The following is a 13,730-nucleotide window of genomic DNA, read 5'->3' as shown; positions in this document are numbered from 1 at the left end:
CCGTGCTGTGCCAGAGCAGAACCTGATGGCAGTGGCTCCGTTCTGCACCCTGGGAAGCTCACTTTTTCCACAGGACAGGGCCAGGCAGGGGGTGGCAGTTTCTGGGGGGTCCTGGCAGCCCCAGCCCCACGCCCACTGCCCGCGGAGGGCTGCCTGGGGTTTCCTGGCCGGACTGTGGACACGGCGCCAGTTTGGGGCACGAATTGCAGGGTTGCTGCATTCCTGCATGAGCACCCAAATAGCTCGCACTCAAGCACCCGGTTAATTTATGCATGAGTGCCCAATTAGCCGGGTGTGAGCAGCCAAGGGGTCCCCCCATCAGCCCCCAGCCGGGTCATGCACGAGTGCCGGTCTAACGCACCAGTGTCCCAGCGGTGAACGCAGGAGCACCCAGCTGATGTCCGTGTGAGCACCCGGCGACTTCAGGCATGAGCACCCGGTTAGCCCACACGTGAGTGCCCAGAAGACGCGTGAGTGCCCAGCCAGCGCCCGTGTGAGCAACCAAAATGTCCTGCGTGAGCTCTCTGAGCTTACACAGCCACAATTGGTTCGTGGACGAGTGCGGGGTTAGTCCATGCATGGATGCCCTGGTACTGCATGCAGGAATGCCTAATTACTGCACACATGAGTACCCAATTAATGCATGCATTGGCACCCAGGTACTGTGTGCACCAGCGCCCAGTTATTTTGCATTTTAATGCCCGGTTAGTGCATGCATGGCTGCTCAATGTCTTCATGCATGAGCACCCACATAATTACCAAGAGATTTCCCGCTTGGCCCACACGTGAGCCCACCGCATGTCCCCAGAGCGGGGACACCCCTGGGGACCGCAGCCCGCAGGGGACGCACACCAGGGAAGGACGGCACAGGGGACAGCAGCGCACAGCACCAGGACGTGATGGCTCTGGATGGGCTGTGGAGGTGCAGGAGGAGATCCCCGCACCACAGCCGGCCCCAGGAGACCCTTGCCCCGAGCTCCTCTGCGGCAGCGCCGTGCTCTGCTCATCCACAGATGGTGGCCGTGAGCAGAAACCCATGCTGGCGAGTGCCGTGGCTCACGGGAGGGTGGCGTCGATGCCCACAACTGCCCTAAAAATGTAGGAAGCCTTTGATGTGCAGCTAGGGCCCTCACACAGAAAATCAGCTGGGTTTAAGGCTCGTGCTGGAGCATCCATCCCAAGTGTTGTAATGGAAGGGAGGGCAGAAAAGGGAAAAATGGAGAAACTCGAGGGAAGAAGTGAAATTAGCACCCAGCTAGTCCCAAAGTCCTGAGGCCCCTCTGCCTTGCAGTCAGACTGGGACTGCTGCAGAGCACAGACACAGAGCACGGGGCTGAGGCAACTTTTCCTTTGGTGTTTTTTCCACCTTTTCCATCTCTACACCTGCCTTTCACCTCTGGGGAGAGCAGCTTAAAGGGAGGTCCCGGCTGCTGGCATGTCCAGCCGCAGCATGCACACAGGCGCTCATTACGTTCCCGTGCTAATGTGACCCAGCCCAGATTCCCGATAGGTGTTTTTATTTATGGATCCCGCGTGAACCGCAAGTCACTTGCAAAAACTTGCAGAGAGCAGATGACCTGAATACATATTAATAAGGCTCACACGCCATTTAGTATTAAAGAGTTTTCTATCGCGCTCGCAGGATCGCAGGAAACACTACCTTGTGGAAAGCAGTGTTTAGACAAAAAGCCTTCTATAGCTCGTCACGGTTTTAAAACCATTTGCCTTGGAGAAACGCCCAGGCTGCCCCGTGTGTGGCTGCGAGAGCCGCTCCGGGAAGCGAAACGCGCCTGGGCCGGGTCCTTACGCAGAAGAGGAGGGCAGGTAGTGGAAACGCTGGATTGTCCCAAATTATTGAGCAGTAACCCTCGAGACTGGGGCACTGATACTGATGGCAGTGCTCTGCTTACAGCGATCAAGCCCTTGGCATTTGCAGTGGCAGCTCCCCACTGGATGTTTACAGGGCATTTTCTCTGTCCCTGGGATTTATTCAGCCTCTGTAGCAGGGATTCCGGGGAGATAATAACCCACATTAACCAAGCCACTGAAAACTGCTTCACAAACAAATTGATCAAAGCAGCCCGGGACTGGGAGCAAACCTTCCTGAATGTGCCTGGCAGCAGAGTTGCCGAAACGATTGACTCCTGGTAACAAATCGTTCATACAGCAGCCGCGGGCGGGATTGCGACAGGGGAGGACCCAGATTGAGGAGGTTTGGGACCGCAGTGATGAGCGAGACAGAGAACTTCTCCTACAGAGAAGCTGCTTTGCTGCTGCTGCTGTGTTTATTGATGCTTTCTGGCCATCGAAGCAGCCGATGGCTGAGCCTGGAGAAGAGCGGGGAGACGAGCAGGTACAGGAGGCACGACGGAGGAGGTGGGACGGACAGAAGTGCTGCAGGGACAGAAGACAAAGGGGACGCTTGTACTGCCGGCTCCTACAGATGTGTGGTTTTATCCCGGATGTTGTCCTGGCTTCGGGATGAGGACACAGGCAGAAAGGCTGGACCTGAGGACAGAGGGGCAGAGTCACGGCTGGGGCTGGAATCGTGTCTGGCCGGGAAGCTCCCGGCCGCAGGCAGAGCCAGGCCGCAGCCTTAGATGGCAAACTGCTCCTCGCAGCCAGGCCCTTTTCCTCTTAATCTCCGTGAAGCGCCTTATATAGTGCACTCGAGCAATTTATAAATAAAGGCTTTTTGTCACGATTCAGGAACGCATCTCCCCCTGTGGCATTCGAAGCACTTCCTCCACGGAGGCCGCGCTCCTTCCCGTGCCCAGAGAAGCGCCTGGCCTGCAGGGGCGGCCGCCTCACCGCAGCTCTGGGCGCTGACACCGGCCGGGTGGCTGCACGCTGACCCCCTGGGGACAAGGACCGAGGTTTTATTCCTCATCCCTTTGCAGCAGGACCCCCGTGGGCGGCTCACTCCTGCCCCGGGGGGCTGAAGGTGCTGCGGGCGTCCCTGGGGAGGCGGGCGCTGCATCGGCACCCACCAGCACCACGGGGACACCGGCAGGTCTAAAGCACAGGGGGCCTGGGGTGAAATCCGGGGTTCCCGTTGTGTGGGACAAGCATCGTCCAGCAGCTGTCTTAATGTCGGCTCAGCCCCCATCATATGCCCGAGCCTCAGTTCAGGATTAACGCGATACCAAAACCGCAGCTACCTCGGCTTCGTGGCCGTCACTCTACCGCACGTGGGGATTGAGCAGAACTTCACGGCAGCAGCAGGGGCGGGAATGGAGACCTGGCTCTTGCAGCTCAGCTCCCTGCCCGCTAACGAAGCTCCTTCATTAGCAGCGGATGGGGCAGCCATACAGGCTGGGCAACCCGCCTCCACCAAGGGCGGTGGCGCCCGACCCGCCGGCCCGGCTTGGCGCGGCGACGGCGGCGCTGCGGGACCGGCTTGGGGCTGGCTGAGACCGGGGCTCCTGGAGCAGAGCGGGGACCTTCCCCTGCAGCTGTGTGTGGGACGGGGAGCTGCCTCCTGCCCGTCAGCCGGGCCCGGGCCGGCTCCTGCGGCTGCCCCCATGGCCGGGCTCTGCTCCCTGCGGTGCTGCTCCGCTCCGGCCCGGCACGGGGAGAGCCGAGGCTCCGCGCCTCCCAGCCGGGCGTGCTAATAAAAGAGATCCGCGAGACTCCAAGGGCTGTTGCCTCAACAGAGACTCGGCGGAGCTATAAATAGCCCAGCCAAGCGCCGTGCAGTGAACCTGAGCAGAGCCGGCTGCCCTCGCAGCCAGACGCCCCCGGGAGCCTCGCCGAGATGTGTGCCGACGCTCTGCGCCGCGGCCCCGGGGCCTGCTGCGGCACAGGGGGACGTGGGGATTTGGGGGGACACCCAGCTCCCACCTCCTGCCCCTTCCAGGTGGCCCTGCTCCAGCAGCTGACCAGGCGCTGCCTTTCCCCCCTCCTCAGCCCCCAAATCAGCACGCTCCAGCCCCTGTCTCGCCACGTGGAGCCTCTGGAAACACCGCCATAAAAGTATTTGATCCCGCTGCTGCTGAGAGATGGAAGCTCTTGAGGGGTTGCAGCCACACGATGCTGCCGAAGTGGGGGACTGCTGAAGGCAGGATACTCGCTGGGCAGGCGGTGCTGACCCAGAGCGTGTTGGTGAGCGCAGGGCACCATCCCGGCAGGACAGGCAATGCCGCTCCCCCTTCCTGCCAAACTGCAGAAAAAAAAGCAACAAAAAGGAACACAGCAGTGGTTCCTCCGCTCCCGCATCGCTCGGGGCGGATCCTCGCTCCCTTACGTGTTTTTTTTTTTTTTTCTGTTGGGTTTTTGCTCAGGTGGCTTCTTGGCGCCTCTGCCCGAGTGAAATGGAGCAACCCAAATCAGAGCTGGCGGGCGGCCAGCCTGGCAGACGGGCGGCCCAGAGGGCAGCTGCACACCCAGAGCACGTTTAGCGAGGGCAGGAGCTCCGCGGGGGGAACCCAAGCGGCCGAGGCGCCGGCGTCGTGCCTCTGCAGCAGGCTCCGGCCAGCCCTGCTGCGCTCGGCGGGGCCGAGCAGCGCGTCCCGGCCAGGCGCAGGATCAGCCCTTCGAGGGGCTGACAGCTCCGGTCGGTACCTGCTGGGTCGCTCACACCGAGCTTCACCGCGGCTTTCCTGCAGGGGAAGCGGTAACGCAGAGCGGGGTATCGCGGCGCTGCACCAGACCTCTCCCCGGGCTTCGGAAGGAATGGGGTTTTTGTTCTCCCCTTTGTCCTCACCTTGGCTTTTGTGTGTACGTGAAACACGAGGAGACCGGCGCGACGTGGCTCTCCTGCGCTTTGGTGCCTTTCTGTCCTGTCACCAGAGAGACACCTGCGCCTTTTCTGGGGCCAAAAGACCTGGGGAGCCTCGGGCGAGCACCTCTGCCAGGCCACCGGCATTGCCAAAGGGCTCTCCCGTCCCCTTTCTGTCCCTGTCCTTTATCTCCACAACGTCACAGCTTTCTCACACTTGCCAGCACTGCAGCCAAACGGAGGCTCTGCAAGCTGCAGGCGAGCTCTCGCGGTGACCGTGATGGCCACGGGTCACCCCAGGAGCTGGTGTGGGGACGCTTTTTGGCCAGCTCAGCACCAGGGCTGGGGTTTTATGGGCACGTGAAGCAGGGCTGGGAATTTATGGGCCCGTGAAGCAGGGCTGGAGCTGGCAGGGCTCGCTTGGGAACCCCAGGGACAGGCAGGGACTCCCCCAGGACGCGGCGCTGGTGGCCGCGGTGGGTCCCCGAGCCTCGCTGCCGGTATAAAACCAGGACAAACCCGAGAAACGAGAGGGGAAGGGAAATGTGCGCGGTGCTGCAGGGCCAGGAGCGAGGCCGAGCCCTGCGGGGGAGCAGAGCAGCGCCCTCAGCACCCTGCAAAGGCGGGCACCCGGGGCCTGGGGGCGTCCGTGGAGAGGTTGGAGCTGGTGCTTGGGGACACGGTTCAGTGGGTGATGTCGGGGGGGGGGGGGGGCACCGCCGAGGTTTCCACACCGGCCCCGGGCCGGGCCGGGCCCCTCAGCACCACCCCGGCACCGGGCTCAGCACCCCCCGGATCGGGCCCGCCAGGCCCCGCCCCCGCGTAGCAACGCCCCGCCCCGCCCCGCCCCGCCCCGCCCCGCGCCGGCCCCGCGGCATTGTGGGATGAAACAGGATGTAGGCAGAGCAGCGCGGGCGGACGGGCCGGGGCGGCGGGCAGCGCGGCGGCGCAGCCAATCGGGGCGCGGCGTGCGGCGCGGCGCAGCCAATGGGAGGGCGGCGGGCCGCGCGCCGCAGCGGGCGGGGCGGTATTTGAGCGCGGCGCGGCGGCGCGGCGCAGAGCGCTCGGCGCGGCGCAGGGAGCGGAGCGGAGCGGGCAGAGCCGCGCGGGTCCGGGCCTCTCCCACCTCCTCCTCCTTCTCCTCGGCGCCGTGCCGTGCCGCGCTCTCCCGGCTTGGCCCCGTCACTGTGAAGGTGAGCGGCGCCGGGGCTGCGGGGCTCCGTCTGCGGGGTCCGCCCGCGGGAGGGGACAGAAGAGGAAGGGAGGGAAGGGGAGAGGGGTGGTGGCGGCGGCGGCGGCGGTTCCCGGTTGGGTTGGGGGGGTCCCGCAGCCTGCCCCGCACCCCCGGCCCCGCCGCCGGCCTCGCTCCGGGCAAGGTCACCGCCGCCCCGGGGCTCCCCCCGGTGAAGGTCACGCAGCGCCCGGCCTGCGCTCGCCGCCGCCTCCCGGAGAGCCTCGGCACGGGCCCGCCGAGAAAGGGCCGTGCCGGGCTGCGCCGGGCCGGGCTGGGCCGCGCCCCCTTCCCCAGCCGCCTCCCGCCGCGGCGGAGCTGGGCTGGGGCCTCCTCCCACAGCCCCCCTGTTCGGGAGGCGAGGTCTGGGCGCTGCCCGGGGCCCCATCCTGCCCCGCTGCGGGAGGGTGCCGGGCTGGGGCCTCATCCTGCCCCGGGCTGCTGGGGCTGGGCTGTTACCGCTGCCCCGGGGCTTTGTGCCCACCCCTTCCCGGTGCGGGTGGCAGGGCCCCGAGGGCTGGCAACGCTCCGTGGTGCAGGGATGGGGCGTGTGCGTGGGGCTGGGCTAGTGGGGACAGGGCCTATGTGACCCGTGGTGGGGCCAGGGCCCTGCAGTGGGGTGGTGGGAGCTGTCCCTGCCCTGTGCCGGGGCCCTGCTGCCAGCCCCTGGAGGTTGCTGTGCCCTGGAGTAGTGGTGCTGGGAGGGCAGACAGGCAGGCAGCCACAGCCCTGCTGAAGGATAATGGCTTGTTCCTCTGGTGCTGCCGGTCCTTGGCGGCTTGGGCCTGCACTGAAATGCTCCTCGCCTGAACAATGAGGAGGGAAGGAAGATGCTTGCTGCGGGTCACTCGGTGTCTGCTTATGTAATGGCAGATGCCCTCTGAACTGTGTGCGCTGGAGGCATGGGGAGGCCTGGAATCGGTGGGAACTTGTTCGCCTTCTTTCCCTAAAGAGGCTTTCCTCGAAGAATGACCCACAAGTGAATTTCTGCTGCTTCCCTCTTTCTGTGCTTTCCTGTGGGGTGGACCCCCTGAAGACTCCTCAGGATCTGCCAGCCCCCTGGATAGTGGATGGAAATCTGTAGGCAGGCATTTTGGTTCTCCTGAGCGATGTCTTCATGGCCAAGGTTTCTCAGCCCCAGGCTGAAACCCGCTGGCTTAAACCACAGCAGAGAGGGGAACAAAGTGCCTGGAAGCGGCTTTTCCAGAGCAGGGGTAGAGGCGTGTGCTCTACTGTGTGAGCTCAGTTCCTGCCATTCCTCCTGATGATATTAGTGTGTGTTAATAGCAGTGCTCTATTAAACACTGCATCTAAACAGCATAAATTAAGGTTGCAGTAGAAATCCTCAAGTGCAGAGTAAAGAATTGAAGTATTGTAATTGTAGGGCTGCAATTATGTAACTGGATTCTCTTTCTCTCTGGGTAGCAGGCTCCTTTAATTGCTGTAACAAAGCTACTCCTTCAGTTTTCTGGGACTGTTCCAGGAAGCGATCATTGCAGCAGATTTTCTTCACTCCCTGGTAAAGCTAAGAATGTGTAGTTTCACTATTTCAAAATGTTCTTGGTAGTAGTGCTCAGACTTGCAGCACTGTAGAAGTATTAGCAAACCTGGTGGTGCTCTGCAGGCTTAATCGGAGGCACTTGTTGCCACCAAAGGCTTAATTTCGCAAAGTTTAAATCCTCTCTGGTAGGAGCTGCTGCCAAGGTGCCAGCACAGGCCTTCACTCGACCAGTCCCCAGACAAGGCGTGCACCCTGCTTGGGCCTGCCTGGCGGTGGTGGAGCGGGGCAGCTCGTAGCAGGGCTGCCCGGGAGCCTTTCCTGGTGCATGGGTCAGCCTCTGCTTGCAGGGCTGGGGTTGCCAAATCCCTGCTTTCTAGGATGCCATGAACTGCACGCGGGACGTGTCCCAGTGCTGAATGCTGCCCTAGAAGGGCTGTGGGAAGTCTGCGTGTGAATGGCTTCGGTGCCTGGTACAAAACACCTTAAGTGGGTGATAGTCAAGGGGTTAAATGCTCAGCTCAAGTTACCTCTCCCTGGTTTCCTAGAGATGAGGGCAGCGCTAGTGTGCTGGCCTCTAGCTCCTGTGCTGTGGCTCACAGGTGGGGGGAGGAAAACGGGAGGCTGTTTCCCCTGGCTGTGCATCCCCGCGTGTTCCAAGGCTGCAGCGTGGCGTTTCTATTTTGTCAGACCGGCTTTGTCCCGTGAGAACTGCCGAAGTCTGGGCTTCGGTGGCAAAGCAGTGGTGAGGTGAGGGAATGAGTGCTGTTCCCCATTCCGCCTGTCATCCCAGGCTCAACTAGCAACAGCAGCTCTGGTTGAGGGTGAGGTGAAAGCCGTGCTAGCACTGACATGCTTCCCATGCCTCCGCTGGGCACGGACTGCCTGGGGTCTGCTCGCGAGGCTCTGAGTGGATGAAGCTCAAACCACTGGTGCACCTGGAAGGCAAGCTTGGCTGTGGCCCCTTGATGTCTAGGAGGGCTGTCTCTCCACGCATCTCATCTCCTCCCACGCAGCTTTCTCTGCCTGTTCGATGCAGGTGGTGATGTTGGAATACCTCTGATCTAACCTCCGGGATGGTGCCAGTGCTCCAGCCAGAAGGGAGATCTTGGCCTGGGGCTGCTGTGGGCTACCCCGATAAACTCTTGCTGGTTGTAGCAGGGAGTTGGTAGTCTCGGCTTTTGACGCAGCCTGCCGTAGAGAGGAAAACCTCTGCGCAGGCAGCTTCTCCTTTCTGGGGAAGGGATTAACAGAATCTTATGTTCTGCCTTAGGTTCACCATGTCTGACAGAAAGGCTGTCATCAAGAATGCGGACATGTCCGAGGACATGCAGCAGGATGCTGTCGACTGTGCCACACAGGCAATGGAGAAGTACAACATAGAAAAGGACATTGCAGCGTATATAAAGAAGGTAACCGGGGGGCGAGGGGGCTGCTCTGCCTGAGACTTACGGCTGAAGCTCTTACGTGTGTGTGTCTCGAGCCTGAGTGTTTTGAGACTTCACACTTGACTGTTTGGAAGGAGGAGATGTGTTTTCTGCTTCTTGCCACTATTCCCAAGAGAAAGGAGTGACTTCTACAAGGTCAGAGGAAGGCTGTGGCAGAGCAGGGCCTGGTCTGCTGCTCTGGCAAGCTCTGAGCAAGCTAAGTGCGTGCTCTCCCTCTGGATCTCCCAGCTTAGAGCTGGCTGCAGCCTCTCCTCAGGACTTGCTCCACAGCTGCTGCTGGGCTGGCAGCGCTGGTGCGGGGTGGGATTACTCCGAAGTTTCCCTCGGAAGTGGGCAGCCCTGCGTGAGCAGTTCTGCCTGTGCCTTCTGGCTCTGAGGCAGCGGGTGTGGAGGAGGACGCAGCCTTGTGCTGCCTGCCAGGGATGCACAGAGATGCTGCTGTAAAAGGAGTGCAGGCAGTTGCCCCCTCTTGTGAGGAGGTGCCTCCCTGTTCTCGGGAACCCGTTAACTTCAGTCTCATGCTTGTCAGCATCTGGGGAGCTGTTGGTTTCCTCTGTAGCCGCTTCTCTGAATGGTCAGGCAAAGTGCTTTTGGGGAGGAAGATGATTACCTAGGCAATGCAGCCCTAGCACCAGGATTAGCTCCTGGGCCTTGCTTGTAACCTAACCCTGAATGTGAAGGATTCAAAGGTGTCTCCTGACTTCTCAGATCGCTTTGATCTGATGAGGCAAGACCTATCTGAAAGTGCTTGGGGCAATGCAGTCTGTAAAACGAGTGAATGTGGCAGAAGGAATCCAAAAAGTTGCCCTTTTATTTCCGAAGTGTTGGGAGGAGGGAAGTGATTTGATGCACCTTCAAGCCCTGGCAAGAAAGCTTTTCCTTACTTCAAAGGTTACCTGCAAAGAGCTGAAACTGTCTTGCTGCTGTCTGAGGACTAAGTCTTGCTTTAATCTTGAACATTGAGTCTGTTCTTCTGGCTCTGAGGGGGAGGGAAGGGTGTTCCTGGGAGTTGTGTAGTAGAGGGAGGAAAATTCTTTAACCCTCCCTTACCTGCTAAGTAGAAGGCTAAGTAGAATTCTTGAGGGTCCAGTGTTCACCTTGCTCACCTCCGACCTCAGGGTTTTGTTTTGTGAATTTGCCGGCTTATTTTCACTGCAAATTTTTTCCCCTCTGTGAAGTATCCTACACAGCATAAGGCAGACTTCTCCTTCCTTTTTTTAGGTGACCTTTAAGCTCAAATGCCTTGCTGGAGCAGACATGCCAAAGTCTTTTTATTTTTTTGTGAGTGGGCTTGGAATGGGAGAGGAGAAATATTCCCCTGAGCTAGCCTACACGTGGGGCTTGAATAGGTCTGTACCAGGGAGAGAGCACTTAGGTCTGCTCCTTCTGCCCGGGGCAGATGCGTGCTCCACATCTCGGGAGATAATTTGCTTGCGTTGGATCCTTCAGACAAGCCAGTGCAGAGGCCTGGCTCATGTCGGTCACTGCCTCACTTAACACAATGGTGTCTTGTGGCAGGGAATGTAAAGATGCTGCAGGTGGGAGGAGGGGCGTTAGTGTGTGAACAGAACCAGCAAAGAATTTGTGCTTAGAACTATTTTCATGTGGGCTTTCTTGGCCTTAACGCCTCTCTTCTGTTTCTTCAGGAATTTGACAAGAAATACAACCCAACTTGGCACTGCATTGTTGGCAGAAACTTTGGCAGCTATGTAACACACGAGACAAAGCACTTCATCTATTTTTACTTGGGTCAGGTTGCAATTCTTCTCTTCAAGTCTGGATAGGAAGTAGGAGCGAGTGAAATTCGGACTGTAATGCACTGATGGCTGAAGCCACGACTCCCTTTAACATGGCTATGCCGCTGCATGGACTGTATACTATATTTAATGTGTATATGTTGCAGTAAAATTCTACTTCTGTTTAGTTGCCTGGGAAGAAGGCGGCATTTTTTTGTTACTGCTTTTTTTGGTTGTATTGCACTAGGAAACCTGTAAATGCTTAAACAATGGCCTTTACGTGGGAAGAAATAAAACTATTCCACAACAGCTCCCTCAGTGGTAACTCCTTCTTTGAGGCTGGGAAAAACTTTGGGCAGGCCAAAAAGCCCCTGACTTCCTTACTGAGTTTTACTAGACTGTTAATCTTGTAATGAGGAGCAAAGCCAGCGTGAGCCTCTGATCCCACCCTGCAGACTGTAGAGAGCTGGCTCTCCCAGTAACCTCAGTGCAGGTACTTAAACCACCTGGAAGCCGGTGGGGTGGCTCTTATTTACGTGGCTTTCACACGAGTTGAACTCCACCTTGGACTGTGATTACCAGACTTGCAGCTGGCACCCTCGGTGTTCTTTCAGTACCCATCACTGTATTTTTGGCTCTGCTGAAGCATTGACCTAGACTTGTAAGCACCTCAGCCTGGTCTAGAAGGCTTCAACAAGCACCCCCTTGAGCCGCTGCTCGCTGCGGGAAGCGGCGTGCTGCGGCTGAGGTCTGTAGACCTTGGTACTGAGACCTAAAGCTGGCCACACGGCCTGTCCCTGAAACGGAGTAGGATATCAAATTGGTGACTGCTGACAACAGCTATTTGGCATGTTCTTAGCCAGTTGTCTCAACACTGCCTTAACTTGATGCTCTCCTTTAAAACAAGCTAGTCATGTGGAAGACTTGTAAGTGGCCACTGTCTCCTTTTTTTTATTTCTGTAGCTGATAAGCTATTTCTGGAGGCCTGTCCTCCATGTTCTGATATCTGCTTTTGTTCTTAAAGCACAGTACCAAGAAGTTAAATTTACATGTGATGTTTGTGTGAAGGAAACTCATGTGACATCTGCTTCGATGGCAGAAAAATGTCTTGGTCTCCAATAGGTTCAGCAGTGATGTTGTCTTAGTATGTACTGACTCTTGGATTAAACTGCAGGAAGTGTTTTGTATCTGGGTGGGAGAAATCCTTCTGAAGGACAAACGCCGTGTGATGGCACGTGACTACCTGGTGCTTGTCACAGTCTATCTGTTGGTTCGTTAACTAATTCATAGACAAATACCGCTGGGCTCGTGAGCCCAACTCGTGTCTCTAGGACAAATTTGGTGTTGGTAACAAGTCACTGCTGGGGTGGGGAAAGGCAGAGCGAAGGGAGCTCTTCATTGTGAAATGACTTAGGTGACCCAGGTTGACTACTTCCTGAAGTAAAAGTCCTTGTCTCTGTGCAAAATCCAAAGTATGCCTAATTTTGTAATATTGATAGAACAATGTTGTAACTAGAAAGAATGTAGCTGTCATTACTTCATGTCGATGGAAATGTCTGCACTGGGGTAATGTGCCTTGGGCTGTCTGGGGCACTCTTGTGGTCTTGTCTGTTCGGAACTCCACTCTTGATCTGAAAGAAGAATGTTTTGGATTTGTTTTTTTCCAAGCATGAGTCTAATGTGAACCTGTTCACGGTCTCTTGTGGAGCAAGATACGTTCCCTTCATAACTGCAATGGCTCAAATACCATTTATTTTTTTCAAACATTAAAGGTGAATTGACACATTTAAACAGCCTCTGGTTTCTTCATTGCCTACTGTCCGAAGCGCGAACTGCTCTTGTCTGGAGAAGGTGAGCAGCCAGCTCTCTGCCCTGGAAGATGCTGATGGTGCGAAGGAGGTAGCTCTGCAGAGGGGGGGGGGAAACTCAATTTGAGGAGCGTGTGTGGCCCATCTGTGTGGGCACTGACCACAGGCCTGGCTCAAATGCAGAGCCAGAAGGAGGGAGTGAGGGGAGCGCATCCTCCTGCAGCCCTGCTGGGTGCTGCTGTGCCAAGTGACCCAGATCTGAAGGCGCTGGGGCTGACCTCTTAATGGCTTCAGGCAGGCAGGGGGTAGCAGAGCAGCTGGGGTCCTGGCTCCTGTGCATGCCCAGGTGTCTTCCCTACTTTGCAGGGAAGTCTGTTACCCCTTCAGGCTTCCTCTGCGCGCTTCGCAGCTGCTTCACATCTCGCCTTTTTGCAGCTGCCTGGAGCTGGTGTTTCGTACCCTGCATGTTGCGGGGGCTGTGGGCTTGCCGTTAGCTCCGCTCCCCGCCTTGCTTCTGACAACGAAGGTTTAAGTTTGTAGTTCGCAGCCTCCCCGATATTTTGGCAGAGCTGCTTTACCAACAGGAGCAGCGTAACGGCTACGCTGCAGGACAGCACCCCCGGCACGCCAAACAAGGGGGAGCTGAGCCGTAGACAAGCGCGAGGCTCGCGTTAAGCAGCTATAAAACGAGCTGAAAGCAAACCTCCAAAATAAGCAGCAGTGTGTTTTGCTACACACAGGCAGTCTGCCTAACCCGCACCTGACAGTGCCGAAAAGCAGAGGCGGTTCCTAAGTTTGGGAGGAGCTGGGAGCGCTGCTGCTCCTCCCTCTGTGCTCCCAGGGAGCCTTTTAGCAACAAGCGTGGTTCTGTAGCTTAACCTAAACTGTGCTGAGGCTCTGCGCTCCCGGCGTGGCTGCGGGTGAGTCGGTGCTGCAGCTCCACGAAAGCATCCGCAGCCTTGTAGGGCTGGGGGACTCAAGCCCTCTGGGTGCATGGGGGGCTTACCCGGTAAAAAGTGGCTCAGGAACGCTGGGATGCTGCTCATCTGAACACACGGTGAAAAGCAGGGTCATGCTGGCAGCAGGGAAGCACTCACTGCGGTGGCATTTAAGCGTATCAGTGGTTGGGTGCTGGTGTAACGATCCCTGGTGGGAAGCGGAGGTCCTGCCAGGGCTGGTGGGATGCTGTTCCTTGAACCGACGCACACAGAGTAGGAAACGGGTTTGTTGCTTCCCGGAACGTCTCTTTGCAGCGGAAGTCCTGCTCCAGGCTGAGGAACAGAAGCTCT

The 13,730-nt window shown here is 58.1% G+C and overlaps 1 protein-coding gene across 2 annotated transcripts; it reads left to right on the top strand.

Moving 5' to 3' along the window:
- Positions 1–5,751: 5,751 nt before the first annotated feature.
- DYNLL2 (dynein light chain LC8-type 2) lies at positions 5,752–10,942 on the top strand. 2 transcript variants are annotated; one of them, XM_048074169.2, is made up of 3 exons: positions 5,752–5,913; positions 8,723–8,861; positions 10,544–10,942. In XM_048074169.2, the coding sequence occupies exons 2-3, from the start codon at positions 8,730–8,732 to the stop codon at positions 10,679–10,681; spliced, it is 270 nt and encodes an 89-aa protein (XP_047930126.1). In that variant the 5' UTR covers positions 5,752–5,913; positions 8,723–8,729; the 3' UTR covers positions 10,682–10,942. The 2 variants fall into 2 exon arrangements, with proteins under 2 accessions (XP_047930126.1, XP_013048977.1); XM_013193523.3 differs by lacking the exon at positions 5,752–5,913 and having other exon boundaries at positions 8,704–8,861.
- The last annotated feature ends 2,788 nt before the right edge of the window (positions 10,943–13,730 follow it).

This window comes from Anser cygnoides, chromosome 18 (assembly GCF_040182565.1).
Source record: "Anser cygnoides isolate HZ-2024a breed goose chromosome 18, Taihu_goose_T2T_genome, whole genome shotgun sequence".
Classification (NCBI taxonomy): Eukaryota; Metazoa; Chordata; class Aves; order Anseriformes; family Anatidae; genus Anser; species Anser cygnoides.
The sequence above is the reverse complement of the archived record's forward strand: the minus strand, read 5'-3'. Positions and strand labels throughout refer to the sequence as shown.